This window comes from Rhinolophus sinicus, linkage group LG16 (assembly GCF_036562045.2).
Source record: "Rhinolophus sinicus isolate RSC01 linkage group LG16, ASM3656204v1, whole genome shotgun sequence".
Classification (NCBI taxonomy): domain Eukaryota; kingdom Metazoa; phylum Chordata; class Mammalia; order Chiroptera; family Rhinolophidae; genus Rhinolophus; species Rhinolophus sinicus.
In genome coordinates, this window is record NC_133765.1 from 1,054,948 (window position 1) to 1,073,761 (window position 18,814).

An 18,814-nucleotide genomic window follows, 5' to 3' on the forward strand; every position below is an offset into this window, starting at 1 on the left:
CTACCTAGTTCTCGGCAGATCTAATCAACTCTTGTTGAATAACCAAAAGAAAAAAAAATCTATTACTGCTGCTCCAACCGCTACTGCTATTAACAGCAGAAACTATTGTTGAAGCACTAGGCACTGTACTAGAAGCTTTGCAAAATTTCATGTCATTTTATCTTAATAACTACTTGATGAGGGAGTTATTATTATGCCCATTTCACAGAGGAGGAAAAGAGGTTTAGAGAGGGTAAGTAACCTGCTGAAGGTGGCAGAGCCAGGACTCAAACCAGGTCAGTCTGACTCCAAAGCCCTTGTCCATTGCATTGTAATACATTACTCTTCAGGCAATCTGTGAATCCCGCCCACCTGGGAACAAAGGCTAAATCAGTCCACTGGCCATGGCAAGAGACACATTTGTGACCATGATAGAAATCCAGGTGTAGAAACATCCTCATTCACAGCTCTCATTATTTCATTTGGGTTGAAAAAACAAGTATTAGAAATTTTAAAGTTTTGTCTTCAAGAGTCAAATATTTATTAACCACCTTCCATGTTCTTAGCACTGTTTTAGGTGCCATGGAAGACTCTGAAGTATAAAATATGAAGTTTATAGTCTAGTTTGGGAAATAGGACCAGCATACTTAAAACAACAATGGACATCTCTAAATTGGTAGTATATCTTCCCAGGTATTAAAATTGAATGTGTATTCAAGTCATTTGAACAGAAAGACCAACAAGTAGAAAGATAAGAAGTCCAGAAATAGGGCCAAACACTAAGGAGAAATTAGTATATAGTAAAGTGGCATTTCAAATCACTGGGGGGAAATAGCTAAATCCCTCCTTCACTCCTCACTCAAAAATAAAATCCAGACAGAACCAAGATTAAACAAAAACATTTAAGTTATAAAAGTACTAGAAGGAAATGAAGGGGTGTTTGTTGTTGTTGTTTTGTTTTATTTGTTTTGGTTTGGTTTGGTAATCTTAGAGTAGAGAGGTCCTTTCTAAGCAAAATACCCAAAGCCTTAAGGGAAAACCTGATAAACTTGACTTTAAAATTTTAAATTTCTGTATGGAAAAAGCATAATAAAGAACAAACAAATGTACCAAAAAAAGCAAAGTCAAAAGACAAATGATAAATATTTTGTAACATATGACAGGCGAAAGTCTACTTTAATTTATAATGAGATTTTACAATTTAATAAGACAAAAGTTGAGTAACACAAAATGTGTAAAGCACATGAAAAGATGGTTTACAGAAAAAGACATACAAATGGATTATAGACAAATGAAAAGATGATCAACCTCACAAAAAATGCAAACTAAATAGGGATATTGCTGATATAGCATTGTTTTCAATTTCTTTATTGTGGTAAAATACATATGACAAAACTTACTATCTTAACCATTTTCAAGTGTGCAGTTCAGTGGTATTAAGTACATATTGTGCAACCAATACCACCATCCATCTCCGGAACTGTTTTCATTTTACGAAACTGAAAATCCATACCCATTAAACAATAGCTCTCCATCCCCCCTCATCCCCATCCTCCCCATCCCCCAACAACCACTGTTCTAATTTTTGTCTCTACGAACTTGACTATTTCAGGTACTTCATATAAGTGGAATCATGCAATATTTATCTTTCTGTGGGTAGCTTATTTCACTTAGCATAATGTCCTCAAGTTTCATCCATGTTGTAGTATATTGCAGAACTTCCTTTTTTTTTTAAAGCTGCATAATATTCTATTGTATGTATATACCACATTTTCTTTATCCATTTATCCATTGATGGATACTTGGGCTGTTTCTAATGTTTTAGCTATTGTGAGTAATACTGTTATGTATATGAGTATACAAATATGTTTTTGAGACAATTCTTTAAAATATTTTGAGTATATACTCAGATGTGGAATTGCTAGATCACATGGTAATTCCATGTTTAATATTTTTAGGAACTTACAGTATTTTCCAAGTAACTGTACCATTTTACTTTTTCCACCAGTGGTGCACAAGGGTTCCAATTTCTCCACATTTTGCTAACACTTGTTATTTTCTGTTTTGTTTTTAAATTTTATTGGGGCATATTGGGGAACAGTGTATTTCTCCAGGGCCCATCAATTCCAAGTCGTCCTTCAATCTAATTGTGGAGGGCACAGCTCAGCTCCAAGTTCAGTTGCCATTTTCAATCTTTAGTTGCGGGGGGCACAGCCCACCATCCTATGCGGTAATTGAACCTACAACCTTGTTGTTGAAAGCATGCGCTCTAACCAATTGAGCCACCCGGCCGCCCCACTATTTTCTGGCTTTTTAATAGTAGCCCTTCTAATGGGTGAGAGGTCTCAGAGTGGTTTTGATTTGCATTTCTATGATGATTAGTGATATTGAGCATATTTTCATGTGCTGATTAGCCATTCATATTCCTTGTTTAGAGAAATGTCTATTCAAGTCCTTTGAATAGACATTTTTGAATCAGGCTTTTTGTGTGTGTGTGTAGTTGAGTTTTAGGAGTTCTCTGTACATTCTGGATAGTGATCCCTTATAGCTATAGCATTTAACCTTTCATATTTCCAAGAATCAGGATGTTTGTTGATAAATAATTAGTGAGGATGTGGAAAAATAACCCTCCTCATATAGCCCTGGTAGGAGGATAAATTGCGTAGCCTCTTTAGAGGGCAATTCAGTTGCATCTATCAAGAATGTAAATGTCCATACCCTTTGACCCAGCAATTCCACTTTCAGGAATTTATTGTACAGATTCACTTACTCATGAGGGCAAAAATATGTGTACAAGGATGTTCACTGCAGCATCATCATAAACACATACAATTTATCGTGCAGCAGTACAGAAACAATAATTCAAAGCTAAATGGTATTGAGTAGAAAATCCCACACAATAGTAGTTGTGTTTTTCATATACATCTATTAAAATAAGTTTATATAAAACTTTTAAGCAAACCTGTCTTTAATGATTAGCTAACACTTACTGAATACTTAGGTGCTAAGCACTGTTCTAAGCACATAGACTCACTTAATCCTTCCCAACAAGTTATGAAGTGATGCTGTGGGTGTCTGCATTTTACTGATTAAGGAGCTGAGAACCAGAGAGGCTAAGTGACTGGCACTGGTCTCTTACATCTGGCTCCAGGGCCCATGTCTTCACCAGGACGGTAACTGCCTTCCATAAATCATCTGCATAGGACATAGTTGACATGGATCAGTCTATATTCTCTCTCTCTCTCTCTCTCTCTCTCTCTCTCTCTCTCTCTCTCTCTCTCTCTCTCGCACACAACACACAGAGAATGCACATTTGCCTTCTTAGAAATCAAGGAGCTCAGGGGACTACTGTTTATAAACTACTGGCTTAGAAAACAATTCTGTGGAAGTTCTGAGACGAAGGTGAGTTGTTAGTATTGGAGATACTATAAGAGTGGAGAGTTTATGAATAAGATTGCACTCCACCTGGGACTTGAACAATGGGGAATTTAGATGGGCTGAGGATAAAGAAGGGCACTCACAGAGAGATCAATATGAGTGAGGACCTTTGGGAGGCTGGGTGAAAAAGATGAAGGGGTTAAGAAGTACAAATTGGTAGTCACAAAATAGTCACAGGGATGTAAAGTAAAGCATAGGGACTCTAGTTAATAATATGGTAATACCTATGTATAGTGCCAGGTAGGTACTAGACTAATTGTGGGGCGGGGGTCACTTTGTAAATTATATAAATGTCTAACTACTAGGCTGTACACCTGAAACTAATATAAAATAATATTGAATGTCAACTGTAACTGAAAAAAAAATTTAAATATGTGAATGAGGACGTAAAGGCAGGAATAGGAATGAATGTGGGGTGCCCTGGGCATCCACCAAGGGTACTGCCTAATTGAAGTCAAGATGCATGTTCGGAGGTGAGTTTGAGATAGCAGGTTAAAGGATCTCAAAAAAACAGACTGAAGAGAGGACAAAGATTATGTGAGGAACAGTTACCTTCACCTGCTCTTTGGTCCATGATTTGAGCAATAATAAGTCAGAGGCTTTCCATAAACAGAGGATATCAATCAGGAAAGGTGGTAAAGCTTACTCCACCCTACCCCCTGCACTGTCCCCCCCCCCACATACCCCTTCCATCTCCCTGAGTGGGTGAGCAATGGCCTCAGGAAAAGACCTTATACTTCTTGTGATTCTGTAAGTCTTGATTGGTGTCTTCTGTTTCAGCTGTCACGTGCCCTCCCAACAGCCATTACGAGAGCTGCGTGAGTGTCTGCCAGCCCCGCTGTGCTGCCATCCGCCTGAAGAGTGACTGCAACCACTACTGTGTGGAGGGCTGTCAGTGCGATGCAGGCTACGTCCTCAATGGCAAGAGCTGCATCCTGCCTCACAGTTGCGGCTGCTATTCAGATGGCAAATATTACGAGGTAGGAGAGCTCAACCCTGCCTCTTCCTCCTTGCCAATCATCAGATTTCTCTCCAATGCTCAGAGGCTCCCTACTTCATTATGAAGATTGTGATGCTTATTCACAAGGACGGGAGAGGGCAAAGAGGTTACGAACAGGTCCCTAGAGGCTCTTGCTCACTGAGCATTAGATTTTGAAATGCATTTGTGCCTCACTCTTCTCCTTCTTTGGCATCAGCAAAGTCTCCGGCACTCTGCCTCCTCTCCTCACTAGCATTTGTGTTTCTCTCTCTGCCATGCCTCTCTCTAGCTCCTGAATTCCTATCCTGTTAATCTTAGTTTGAAAGCTTCTGATATGGCTATTGTTCGGAAATATGGTAACTGTGAATCTAATATGTGTAGCTGTCTTAGCTAAGGACATTTATTAACAGGAAAAGGTGGGACTCGAGATTGGGAAGAGTAGTTTTCCCTCTTCTGGCTAGTGAAGCTTCATGAGAGTCAGTGAAAGAGCCTTAATGCTGTGCCCACACATCCTACCCTTTGCTTCTCTTTATGTAGGGGCTGAAACATAGTTAATGAAGGTGTCTTTGTAGGTGTCACACAGTAAAACATATTAGCTCATTACTTTTTGTACTTTGTAAATTATTTTTTTCCTTAAAATTTTCTTTTAAGATTTTTATTTAAAAATATAGTTAACATACAATATTATATCAGTTTCAGGTGTACCTCATAGTTGTTCAACATTTATATATCTAAAGAAGTGATCACCATAAGTCCAGCAACCATCTGACACTGTGTCACACTATCACAATATTACTGACCCTATTCCCCATGAAAAGCGTTACATCCCCATGATTTATTTGTTTTCTATCTGGAAAATTGAACCTCTTATTCCCTTCAACTTCCCCCCCTTTTTAATTTTTCAATTACATTTACAGTTAGCATTCAGTATAATTTTATATTAATTTCATGTGTACAGCATAGTAGTTAGACATTTGTATAATATAAGAAGTGATCCCCCTAACTAGTCTAGTACTCACCTGGCACTATACATATTTCCTATGCTTTACTTTACATCCCCATGACTACTTTGTAACAACCAATTTGTACTTCTTAATCTCTTCCCATTTTTCACCCACCTCCTCAAACTCCCTCCCATCTGGCAACCATCAAAATATTCTCTATATCTATCACTGTGTTTCTGTTTTATTTGTTTGTTTATTTTGTTCTTCAGATTCCATATATAGGTGAAATCACATTGCATCTGCCTTTCTCTGTCTGACATATTCCACTCAGCCCAATACCCTCCAAGTTCATCCATGTGCTGCTGGTGGCAAGAATCCATTCCCTTTCATGGCTAAGGAATATTCCATTGTATATATGTACCACCTCCCCTTTATACATTCATCCATCGATGTACATTCAGGCTGCCTCCACATCTTAGCCATTGTAAATAATACTGCAATGAACATATGAATGCACATGCCCCATCAAAGTAGAGCCCACTGGGGTAAATCCCACTCTGTGGTAAGACCCCCTCACAGCAGCCCATAAGCTGTGGACATGGTCAAACCCCGCAGCCAGTCAGTCTAAGGGTCAGTCCCACCCACTGATGTGCCAGTAGCAATCATGGCTCAAATATTACAGGAGGGCACATACAACCTGCATGAGGGATTCTCCTGGAGCAACCAGTGCAGGTGACCAGGAAGACTGTGCCACTGGGCCACACAGGGCCCTTAGTAGGCTACATAAGGCCATCCAGCAACACTGGGAGATGTAGCATATCTACCTAACACATAGAAACACAGAGAAGCAGCCAAAATGGGGAAACAAAGAAATACATCCAAATGAAAGAACAGGAGAAAATTCCAGAAAAAGAATGAAACAAAATGGAGGGAATCAACTTACCAGAGACAGAGTTCAAAGCACTGGTTATAAGGATGCTCAAGGAAGTTACTGAGAACTTCAACAAAGAGATAGCAAGCATTAAAAAAGACATAGAAACCATAAAAAAGAACCAGTCAGAAGTGAAAAATATAAGAACTGAAATAAAGAATGCACTAGAAAGAATCATCAGCAGACTAAATGAAGGAGAGGATCAAACTGGCAATTTGGAAGACAAGGTAGCAGAAAAATGGGAAGAGATTAAGAAGTACAAATTGGTTGTTACAAAGTAGTCATGGGGATGTAAAGTAAAGCATAGGAAATATGTATAGTGCCAGGTGAGTACTAGACTAGTTAGGGGGATCACTTCTTATATTATACAAATGTCTAACTACTATGCTGTACACATGAAATTAATATAAAATTATACTGAATGCTAACTGTAAATGTAATTGAAAAATTAAAAAGGGGGGGAAGTTGAAGGGAATAAGAGGTTCAATTTTCCAGATAGAAAACAAATAAATCATGGGGATGTAACGCACAGCATGGGGAATAGGGTCAGTAATATTGTGATAGTGTGACACAGTGTCAGATGGTTGCTGGACTTATGGTGATCACTTCTTTAGATATATAAATGTTGAACAACTATGAGGTACACCTGAAACTGATATAATATTGTATGTTAACTATATTTTTAAATAAAAATCTTAAAAGAAAATTTTAAGGAAAAAAATAATTTACAAAGTACAAAAAGTAATGAGCTAATATGTTTTACTGTGTGACACCTACAAAGACACCTTCATTAACTATGTTTCAGCCCCTACATAAAGAAGCAAAGGGTAAGTGCTCTTTGAGACCACCCTTTGGGTGTGCCACTAGTGGGGCTAATTGGGTGGTGCTCTACTGTGGTCTATAGCCAATCTCTAAGTATGTTGGTTCTGGGGATTCTTGGGAGGGGCTCTAATGCAGGCCCAGGTCAGCCACTGCCTGTGACTATCCAGGAGTACCTGGTAGGAACTACAAAGTGATCTGCAGTTGGTCGCTGCCTGTGCTAAAGCTGGAGGCACGTGGGAGAGGCCACACCATGAACCAAGGATGGCTGCCACCAGTACTAGGTCTGGGGTAGCTTAGCAAAAAATCAAGGAAACCGAGGCCTGCTGTGAGTTGCCAGCTCCCATAAGATTCAGCTGATAAAACCTTGTGTGGAGTTGGGTGTGTCAGGGTCTCAGTGAGTTACCGGGATGGAGCAAGCCAAGCTCACCAGACCAATTCAGATTCAGATTTGGCTATGTGGGGAGAGAGCTCAACAAAGCAAAGATGGCACCCACCTGCTGGTGCACAGGAGGAAGACCCCACACAGGGAAAATGGTGACTGTCTTCTAGCCAACACCCTGAAGCCACACACCTCAGCCTTCCCCCTGTATGTCTATGAGTCCCCCTGAGTCACTGTCCCTCTGCTGGAGGCCAGGGTGAATGCCTGCGAGTGAGTTTGTGTGGGCCCTTTAAGAAGACATCTGAGTTTCCCGAAGCCTTCCATTCTATCCAGATGGTTGGAATACCCACTGTTTTTCACAGCCAGATGTTGTGGGGACTCCTGTTTCTGGCACCAGTACTCCAGGCTAGGGAGCCTGAGGTCCCTTGCTCCTCTGTGGGGAACCTCTGTGGCTGAGATATCCCTCCTAATTTTCAACTGCCACCTGGAGGTTTGGGGCTGGCCCATTTCGAGCCTCTGCCCCTCCTACCAGTCTTGACATGGCTTCTTCTTTATATCTTTAGTTATAAAAATTCTGTTCAGCTAGACTTCAGATGGTTCTCCAGGTTAATTGTTCTATAATTTAGTTGTAATTTTAATGTGTTCTGTACTTTGTAAATTCTTTGTGTGCCATAATACTCAGCCAGAAAACTCTTGCCTGGAGAAGGTATTTAGCTTATGGTTCTGTCTCAAGCCCATTGTCTGTTTAAATGACACAAAAGCCTTATATTGGTGAGCAGACAATTAACAACAGCAAATATTGAATATCTGTTATATGCAGATCATTGTGCTGTGGCATTATTGGGGATGATAAAGTATGTGCTCTGCCTTAAAAGGAACTTAAAATGATAAAGTATGTTCTCTGCCTAAGGAACTTAAAAATCTATTTTGCAGAGGAAAAAAAACCATACACTTTAAAGAACAAGAGAACAATTACAAAGTAACATATCAACAACTGAAAAATAATAAACGACAGAACTAAACATTTTTAAATGAAAAAGAATAGCAGCATTTAAAAAATTGAATTGAAGTGTCTGAATTGGAAATAAACTAGGCAAAAAATAATGTCTCCTTTTTGTAAAGATGCATTGACTTGTTTGAAAATAACTAAGTTGACTTTACTTTGAGAATAAATAAAAAATAAATAAATGTTGAATTACCATCAATTTCATTTTCAGTGGGAAATTTGCTTAAGTGTTACATTGGAAAGACAGGGAAAAGTAGAGTTAAATAGTAGAACTAATCAAAGAAGACTTCTTGGGAGAGGTCTGTTTTGAAGTTAGCTCTTAAAAATACTGATTATTTTAAAGAAAACAGCAGAACATGTGGAGAAAATAATAATAAATTCAGTTTTCTCACAATCTAAGAGAAGCGACAACCAGGCTCAAAACTGAAAAAGCACTCTTCTCATCTCTGTTCCCCTATCTGGAGCCTTACTGAAATGTAGACATCTAATAAGTGTGTCATGCACCCCTCAACAGAGATCCTGGGTGTCTGTGGCATAATGGAATGAGACTTGAGTTTGATCCTAGCTAAACCACACTAGTGATGTGACATTGAGCAACCTGTATCATTTCTCTGAGCTTTAGTTGCTCTGTCTATGAAATGTGACTAATAATACCAACTCAGCATGATTGTTGTATAAATAATCTATGCCAGGTGCCTTGCCTAGTACCTGACACCTAGTAGTTCAATAACTGGTAGCTGCTATTATTTTTCTTGTTCTCCTGAGAAGCATTTTGTAAATAAAAAATCCAGGCATGTTAATGAAATGATGCATATAAAAGCCCTTGGAACTCTCAGGAAAGGCATAGTACAGCTCTTGGCAGCTGTTAATACTATAAACATTATTATCCACTTTTCATCAGAATGTCAGTGGGTTTTGACGATAGCTTATATCTGGAAAGTAGCAAGCTCACAGAACAAATAATCCACATCTACTTGCCACAACTCAAGCAAGCTTAGGGGCTTGTTTATACAACACATTTCTTCAGAAAGAAAGAGAAAACACATCTACCCTCATGAGCATGTAAGGTAATCACCTAGCTGTCATTGTCATGTCTAATTAAGGTAAAGAAAGTAGCATTGGCACCAGTAACTTTACTGTGGTACTAGTTTCATGATCAAGTTCTCCTGTGGGATGAGTTATTTACCCTTGATCATATCCACATACATCATGTTATTTTTCTCTTTCCACCCACGTAATGTATGACTTCTTATCAGAAAGAAGCCAGACCATCCACTCAGTTATTCTGCATATCTGGTAAGAGAAATGAAGTCAATTTGTGAGGTTACTGGCATCTAGAATATTTTACAGGTCTGGAAGGACCTTGATTCTAGGAACTATTTCACTTTGAGGATGAAAGCATTAGCAGTGACATCTTTTCCTTTCTTTTTAAAAGATTTTATTGGGGAAGGGGAACAGGACTTTATTGGGGAACAGTGTGACTTCCAGGACATTTTTCAAGTCAAGTTGTTGTCCTTTCAATCTTAGTTGCAGTGGGGCGCAGCCCACCATCCCTTGCGGGAGTCGAACCGGCAACCTTGTGGTTGAGAGGATGCGCTCCAAACAACTGAGCCATCCGGGCTGTCAGCGGCAGTTCAGCTTAAGGTGCCGTGTTCAATCTTAGTTGCAGGGGGGCTCAGCCCACCATCCCTTGCGGGAATTGAACCGGCAACCTTGTGGTTGAGAGCCCACTGGCCCATGTGGGAATCGAACCGGCAGCCTTTGGCGTTAGGAGCAGAGAGCTCCAACTGCCTGAGCCACCAGGCAGCCCCTAGCAGAGGCATCTTGAAGTGCATTGGATTGAGAAAACATCCTGGAAGATCTCATCCTATATCTATTTATTCTTGAATATGAGTCATATCTGTAGTTCATATCTCAGGTTTTGATAAGTCTATAGTTAAAGCAGAAAACAGTGACAAGACAGAATCATAGGCCTTCTTGTGCCATTAAAACATCTCTGGATAGCACTGTTTGGATCAAATGAGTTAGTGCACTGAGTGTCCCGTCTCTATGCTATAGTTGGCTACTTGGGACCACACCCCACTTGGACAGTCATTACCAATTTCCAACAGTTTCCTGGAATTTTAAGGCTAGAACAAGTGCAAGATCAAGAGCACAAACTACCAAGTAGAGCTGTATCTACAGAGTTTTGCTCATTTAGGGAATAGTACAAAATAATAGCTGCCACCAGCTGAGGATACACTTTGTTGTAGGTATTTTATAAAACATGATATAATTCCTCACCATCTGAAAGAAGATGACTGGTTCTCCTCTTATAATAAACAGCTATGATTTATTGAGTGCCTACCTACGAGTATGTCATGAACTGTATTTTACATATCTTATTTAATTTAATCTTAACAACTGCCCTGCAAAACATGAAAAATTTTGTTTTAATTTTTCAAGTACAGCTGACATTCAATATTATATTAGTTTCAGATGTATGGCACAGTGGTTAGACATTTACATAACTTATCAGGTTATACCCCTGATAAATCTAGTACCCACCTGATACCACACATAATTATTACAATATTATTGACTATGTTCCCTATGCTGTACTTTACATCCCTGTAACTGTTTTGTGACTGCCAATCTGTACTTAATCCCTCCTGCTTTTTCACCCATTCCCCCAAACTCCTTTCCATCTGGCAAGCATCAGTTTTTTTCTGAGTTTTTATCTATGAGTTTGTTTCTGTTTTCTTTGTTTATTTTGTATTTTACGTTCCACATATAGATGAAATCATATGGTGTTTGCCTTTTTCTGTCTGACATATTTCACTTAACATAATACCCTCTAGGTCCATCCATGTTGCTGCAAATGGTAAGATTTCATTCTTTTTATGGCCAAGTAATATTCCATTATACATACTCATATGTACCACCTTTTCTTTATCCATTTGTCTATCAAAGGACACTTATGTTGCTTACCTATCCTGGCTATTGTAAATAATACTGCAATAAACATACGGAAGCATACATATTTTCAAATTAGTGTTTTGAATTTCTTTGAATAAAATCGAGAAAATTTTATGGTAGTTTTATTTATTTATTTATTTATTTATTTATTTTAATTAAAGTTTATTGGAGTGACAATTGCTAGTAAAGTTACATAGATTTCAGGTGTACAAGTCTGTATTACATCATCTATAAATCACATTGTGTGTTCACCACCCAGAGTCAGTTCTCCTTCCATCACCATACATTTGATCCCCTTTACCCTCATCTACCACCTCCCTCCCCCTGACCCCCTGGTAACCACTAAACTATTGTCTGTGTCTATGAGTTTTTGTTTCTCATTTGTTTGTCTTGTTCTTTTGTTGTTTTCGGTTTATATACCACATATCAGTGAAATCATATGGTTCTCTGCTTTTTCTGTCTGACTTATTTCGCTTAGCATTACACTCTCAAGATCCATCCATGTTATCACAAATGTTCCTATATCATCTTTTCTTACTGCCGAATAGTATTCCATTGTGTATATATACCACAACTTCTTTATCCATTCATCTATCGAAGGACATTTTGGTTGTTTCCATGTCTTGGCCACTGTAAATAGAGCTGCAATGAATATTGGAGCACACTTGTCTTTATGTATAAATGTTTTCAGATTTTTTGGGTAGATACCCAGGAGAGGGATTGCTGGGTCATATGATAATTCTATTCGTAATTTTTTGAGGAACCTCCACAATGCCTTCCATAACGGCTGCACCAGTCTGCATTCCCACCAACAGTGCATGAGGGTTCCTTTTTCTCCACAGCCTCTCCAACACTTTTTACCATTTGTTTTGTTGATGATAGCCATTCTGACTGGGGTGAGGTGATATCTCATTGTGGTTTTTATTTGCATTTCTCTGATGATTAGTGATGTTGAGCATTTTTTCATAGTCTATTTGCCATTTGTATGTCCTCTTTGGAGAAATGTCTCTTCAGGTCCTCTGCCCATTTTTTAATTGGGTTGTTTGTTTTTTTTGTTATTGAGATGTATGAGTTCCTTGTATGTTTTGGATATTAGCCCCTTATTGGAGGCACTGTTTGCAAAAATTTTCTCCCATTCAGTTGGTTGCCTCTTTATTTTGTCGATGGTGTCTTTTGCTGTGCAGAAGCTTTTAAGTTTGATATAGTCTCATTAATTTATTTTAGCTTTTACTTCCCTTGCCTTTGGAGTCAAATTCATAAAATGCTCTTTGAACCCAAGATCCATAAGTTTAGTACTGATGTTTTTTTCTATGCAGTTTATTGTTTCAGGTCTTATGCTTAAGTCTTTGATCCATTTTGAATTAATTTTGATACATGCTGACATATAGCAGTCCAGTTTCATTCTTTTGCACATGGCTTTCCAATTCTGTGAGCACCGTTTACTGAAGAGGCTGTCTTTTCTCCATTGTATGTTTTTTGCTTCTTTGTCAAAAATTATCTCTCCATATTTATGTGGGTTTATTTCTGGGTTCTCAATTCTATTCCATTGGTCGATGTGTCTGTTTTTCTGCCAATACCATGCTGTTTTGATTATTATTGCCCTGTAGTACAAGCTAAAGTCAGGGATTGTGATACCTCCAGCATTGTTCTTTTTCCCTAAGATTGCTTTGGCTATTTGGGGTCTGTGTGATTCCAAACAAATCTGATGATTTTTTGTTCAATTTCTTTAAAGAATGCCATTGGGATTTTGATGGGGATCACATTAAATCTGTATATTGCTTTGGGTAATGTGGCCATTTTAACTATGTTGATTCTTCCAATCCATGAGCATGGAATGTCTTTCCATTTCTTTGTGTCTTCTTCAATTTCTTTTAAAAATGTCTTATAGTTTTCAGCATATAGGTCTTTCACATCCTGGTTAAGTTTATTCCTAGGTATTTTGTTCTTTCTGCTGCAATTGCAAAAGGAATTTTTTTTTCTTTTTCTGAGATTTCATTGTTAGTATATAGGAGTACAATGGGGTAGTTTTATTTTTAATTCTTTGAGGAATCTCCATACCGTTTTCCATAGAGGCTGTACCAATTTGTAAATTCACCACCTGTGTACAAGTGTTCCCTTTTCTCCACATCCTTGCTGATACTTGTTGTTTGTTGATTTACTGAGAGGTGTGAGGTGATACCTCATTGTGGTTTTAATTTGCATTTCTCTGATGATTAGTGATTTTTGAGCATGTTTTCATGTGTCTGTTGGCCATCTGTATGCCCTCTTAGGAAAAATGTCTATTCAGTTCCTCTGCCTACTTTTTAATTCGATTGTTTAGTTGTTTTGGTGTTAAGTTGTATGAATTCTTTATAAATTTTGGATATTAAGCCATTATTGGATGTATCATTCATGAATATCTTCTCCCATTCTGTAGGTTGTCTTTTTCATTTGCTGATAGTTTCCTTCTCTGTGAAAAATTTTTTAGTTTGATGTAGTATAATTTGTTTATTTTTTCTTTTGTTTCCCTTGATTGGGAGGACAGAGTCATGGTAAAGAGTTTATTGCCTATGAGGTCAGACAATTAAGTTAGCGAACTCATCCTAGAAAAAATGCTACATACCTCATTGCTGAATATCACTATGGTCCCCTTCAAAGTACTCCCCTTGGGAAGCTATGCACTGATGCCAGTGCCTAGTCCATCCTTCGGAGCAATTTTGGAACTCTTTTTTCCGAATAAATGGCCATCAAAGTTGTCATTGTATTGCCTTTGATGTCTTGAATGTCATCGAAATGTTTTCCTTTATCTTCAGGTGAAGAAAGAAGTCTTTGGGGGCCAGATCAGGTGAATAGCGAGGGTGTTCCAATACAGTTATTTGTTTACTGGCTAAAAACTCCCTCACAGACAGTGCCATGAGAGCTGGTGCATTGTCGTGATGCAAGAGCCATGAATTGTTGGTGAAAAGTTCAGGTAGTTTTCATCTAACTTTTTCATGCAGCCTTTTCAGCCCTTCCAAGTAGTAAACTTGGTTAACTGTTTGATATTGTTGGAACAAGTTCACAAACTTAATTGTCATACCTTGTATGTTTTCATCTAGGTGTCTTATGGTTTTGGGTCATACATTTAAGTCTTACGGTTTTGGGTCATCCATTTTGAGTTTATTCTTATACAGTGTAAGAAACTGGCCTAATTTCATTATTTTGCATGTATGTGTCTAATTTCCTCAACATCGTTTATTGAAGAGATTATTTTTATCCCCATTGTATATTCTTGCCTCCTTTGTCATAGATTAAATGACCATATCGATTTGGGCTTATTTCTGGGATATCTATTCTATTCCATTTATCTATGTGTCTGTTTTTATACTAGTACCATGCTATTTTGATTACTGTGGCTTTGTAGTATAGATTGTAGTATATTTGATATCAGGGAGCTTGATACCACCAACTTTGTTCTTCTTTCTCAAGATTGCTTTGGCTATTAAGGCTCTTTTGTCATTCCATATACATTTTAGGATTATTTGTTCTAGTTCTGTGAAAAATGCCATTTGTATTTTGATAGGGATTGCATTGACTCTACAGATTGCTTTGGGTAGTATGGACATTTAAACAATGTTGTTTTTCCTATCCATGAGCATGGTATAGGCTTCCATTTATTTGTATCTGTTTTAGTTTCTTTCTACAGTGTCTTATAATTTTCCGAGTATTGATCTTTTACCTCCTTGGTTAAATTTATTCGTAGGTATTTTATTTTTTTGATGCAATTGTAAATGAGATTGTTTTCTTGATTTCTCTTTCTTATAGTTTGTTATTGTTGTGTGAAAGTGCAACCAATTTCTGAATATTAATTTTGTATCCTGCTACTTTACTGAATTCATTTATAGGTTATAATAGTTTTTTTGGTGGAACCTTTAGGGTCCTCTATATACATATCATGTCATCTGTAAATAATGACAGTTTTGCTTCTTGCTTTCCAATTTGAATCCCTTTTATTTTTCTTGTCTGAGTGCTATGGCTAGGACTTTGAATAGTGTGTTGAATAAAAGTGATGAAAGTGGACATCCTTAACTTATTCCTGATCTTAAGTAAAATGCTGTTAGCTTTTTCACCATTGAGTATGATGTTAGCTATGGATTTGTCATCTGAAGCATTTGTTATGTTGCAGTATGTTCCCTGTATTCCCATTTTGCTAAGAGTTTTTATCAAAAATGGATGTTGGATTATATCCTTCATTTTATTTGTGTGGTATGTTACATTAATTGTATGTCACCTCGCATCACAGGAATTAATCCCACTTATGATTCATGTACGATCTTTAAATGTATTGCTGAATTCAGTTTGCTAATATTTTGTTGAGGATATTTTCAACTATGTTCATCAGGTTTACTGGACTATAATTTTCTTTCTTTTAAAAATTTTTTTTCTTTCTTTCTTTTTTGTAATGTCTTCATCTGGTTTTTGAATTGGTAATACTGGTGTCATAAAATGAGTTTGAAAGCCTTCACTCCTCTTGAATTTTTTGGAATAGTTTGAGAAGGATAGGTGTTAATTTTTCTTTGAATGTTTGGTAAAATTCACCTGTTAAGCCATCTGGTTCAGACTTTTGTTTGTTGGGAGTTTTTGATTCCTGATTAGATTTTGTTAGTAATTATCTGTATATTCAGATTTTCTGTTTCTTCTTGATTCAGTCTTGGAAGATTGTATGTTTCTAGAAATTTATCCATTTCTTCCGGGTTGTCCAATTTGTTGGCATATAATTGATTGTACTACGTTCTTATAGTCCTTTATATTTTTGTGGTGTCAGTTGTCACTTCTCTTTCATTTCTGATTTTATTTATTTGAGTCCTCTCTTTTTTCCTGATGAATCTGGTTCATCATTTTTCTTGATGAATTCTGTTTATCTCTTCAAAGAACCAGGTTGGTTTCATTGACCTTTCGTATTTTTTTAGACTCGATTCTGTTTATTTCTGTTCTGATCGTCATTATTTCCTTCCTTCTACTCACTTTGGGCTTTGTTTGCTATTGTTTTTCTAGTTCCATTAAGGTGTAAGTTTAGATTGTTTATTTGAGATTTTTCTTGTTTCTTAAGGTACACCTATATTGCTATGAATGTTCCACTTAGGATTGCTTTGGCAGTGTCCCACAGATTTTCAGTTGTTGTGTTTTCATTTGTTTCAAGGTATCTTTTGATTTCTTCTTTGATCTCATTGTTAACCCATTCATTATTTAGTAGCATGTTATTTAACCTCTATGTGTGTGTGTGTTTTTTCAGTTTTAGTCTTGTAGTTGATTTCTAATTTCATATTATTGTGATTGGTGAAGGTATTTGGTATGATTTCAATCTTCTTAAATTTATTAAGATTTGTTTTGTGGTCTATCCTGGAAAATGTTCCATATACACTTGTAAAGAATGTATATTCTGCTGCTTTGGAGGGAAATGTTCTAAAAATATTAATTAAGTCCATCTGATCTAATGTGTCATTTAAGGACACTGTTTCCTTCTTGATTTTCTATCTGGATGATCCACCCATTGATGTCAATGGGATATTAAAATCCCCTACTATGACTGTATTACTGTCTATCGCTCCCGTTTTGTCCATCAATATTTGCTTTATTTATTTAAGGTGTCCTACATTGGGTCCATAAGTGTTTAAAAGGATTATATCCTCTTGTTTGATTGATCTCTTTATCATTAAGAAATGTCCTGATTTGTCTTTGTTAAATCCTTTATTTTAAAGTCTATTTTGTGTGGTATAAATATTGCTACCCCAGCTTTTTATTCATTTGCACTTGCCTGAAATATCTTTTCCCATCCCTTCAATTTCAATCTGTGTTGTCTTTCAATCTGAAGTGGGTCTCTTGTAGACAGCATATGTATGGGTCCTGTTTTCTTATCCATCCAGCCCCCCATTATCTTTTGATTGGAACATTTAGTTCATTTACACTTCAAGTAATTATTGATAGGTATGTACTTATTCCATTTTATTAATTGTTTTCTAATAATCTTTGCAGTTCTTCTCTGTTCTTTTCTTATTCTCTTGGTCTCTTTTCTTGTATGTTGATGACTTTCTGTAGTGTTGTATTTGGATTTCTTTCCCTTCATTGCCTGTATATCTCTTATAGATTTTTGGTTTCTGGCTACCCTATGTTTCATATATGTCAAGCTACATTTATAACAGTCTATTTGAACTTCATGTTTCCTTAAGTTCGAACACATTCTGAAATCATTACCATTTTACTCACTCCCTTCACGTTTATGTTTTTACAATCATTTTTACTTGTTATTTTGTGTGTTTTGTTTATTGCTTAGTTTACTGTTGTAGTTACACATGATCTTCCTAGTTTTGCCTTTTAATCTTTGTTCTAGCTTTATATTTGGTTGTTATACTGCTTTTATTATGTGTTTGCCTTTGTCAGTGAGAGGTTTTTCTTTTTTTCCCTTTGTGAAATTTTCTTATTTGTTGTTGTTGTTGTTGTTGTTCTCCTCCTCCTCTTCCTCCTCTCCCTCCTTCTTTTCTTCCTCCTCCTTTACCTTCTCCTTTTTCTCCTCCTTCTTCCTCCTCCTATTTCTTCAACTAGTCCCTTTAACATTTCTTGTATACTGATTTAGTGGTGATGGACTCCTTAGCATTTTCTTGTCTGGGAAGCTCTGTATCTCTCCTTCAATTCTAAATCATAGCCTTGCTGAGTAGAGTAATCTTAGTTTGAGGTTCTACCTTTTAATCACTTTGAATATTTCATGCCAATCCCTTCTGGTCTACAAAATTTCTGTTGAGAAATCTATTGACAGTCTTATGGGAGCTCCTTTGTAGGTAACTAACTGCTTTTTTCTTGCTGCTTTTAATATTCTCTCTTTGTCTTTAACCTTTGGCATTTTCATCATGACGTGTCGTGGTGTGGGCCTCTTGGGTTCATCTTGTTTGGGACTCTCTGCACTTTCTGGCCTTGTATGTCTATTTCCTTTGCCAGGTTAGAGAAGTTTTCTGTCATTATTTCTTCAAAGAGGTTTTCAATCCTTTGTTCTCTCTCTTCTTTTTCTGGTACCACTGTGATGCAAATGGTGTTATGCTTAATGTCCCAGAGTTTGCTTAAACTATACTAATTTTTTTTAACTCCTTTTTTTTTTCTGTTTCCATTAGTTGTTTTCTACTAACTTGTCCAGATTAGTGATCCTCTGCTTTATCAAATCGGTTGAGTCCACTGAATGTATTCTTCATCTCAGTTATTGTATTCTTCATTTCAGACATGATTTTTTTTTATGGTTTCTATCTCTTTGTGTAAGTTCTCACTGAGTTCCTCTATTCTTCTCCTAAGTTCATTGAGCATCTTTATAACCAATGTTTTGAACTCTGTATCTAGTTGATTTCTTACCTCCATTTCCTTTAGTTCTTTCTCTGGA

The 18,814-nt window shown here is 37.1% G+C and overlaps 1 protein-coding gene across 3 annotated transcripts in view; it reads left to right on the forward strand.

The window, feature by feature from the left end:
* LOC109438846 (tubulin-specific chaperone cofactor E-like protein) overlaps positions 1–18,814 on the forward strand; it is a 179,170-nt gene that overhangs the window by 139,692 nt on the left and 20,664 nt on the right. For all 3 annotated transcript variants that reach the window (XM_074321534.1, XM_074321530.1, XM_074321531.1), the window contains one exon: positions 4,198–4,397. In XM_074321534.1, coding sequence (XP_074177635.1) covers positions 4,198–4,397 — 200 coding nt within the window. The remainder of the gene's footprint in view (positions 1–4,197; positions 4,398–18,814) is intronic.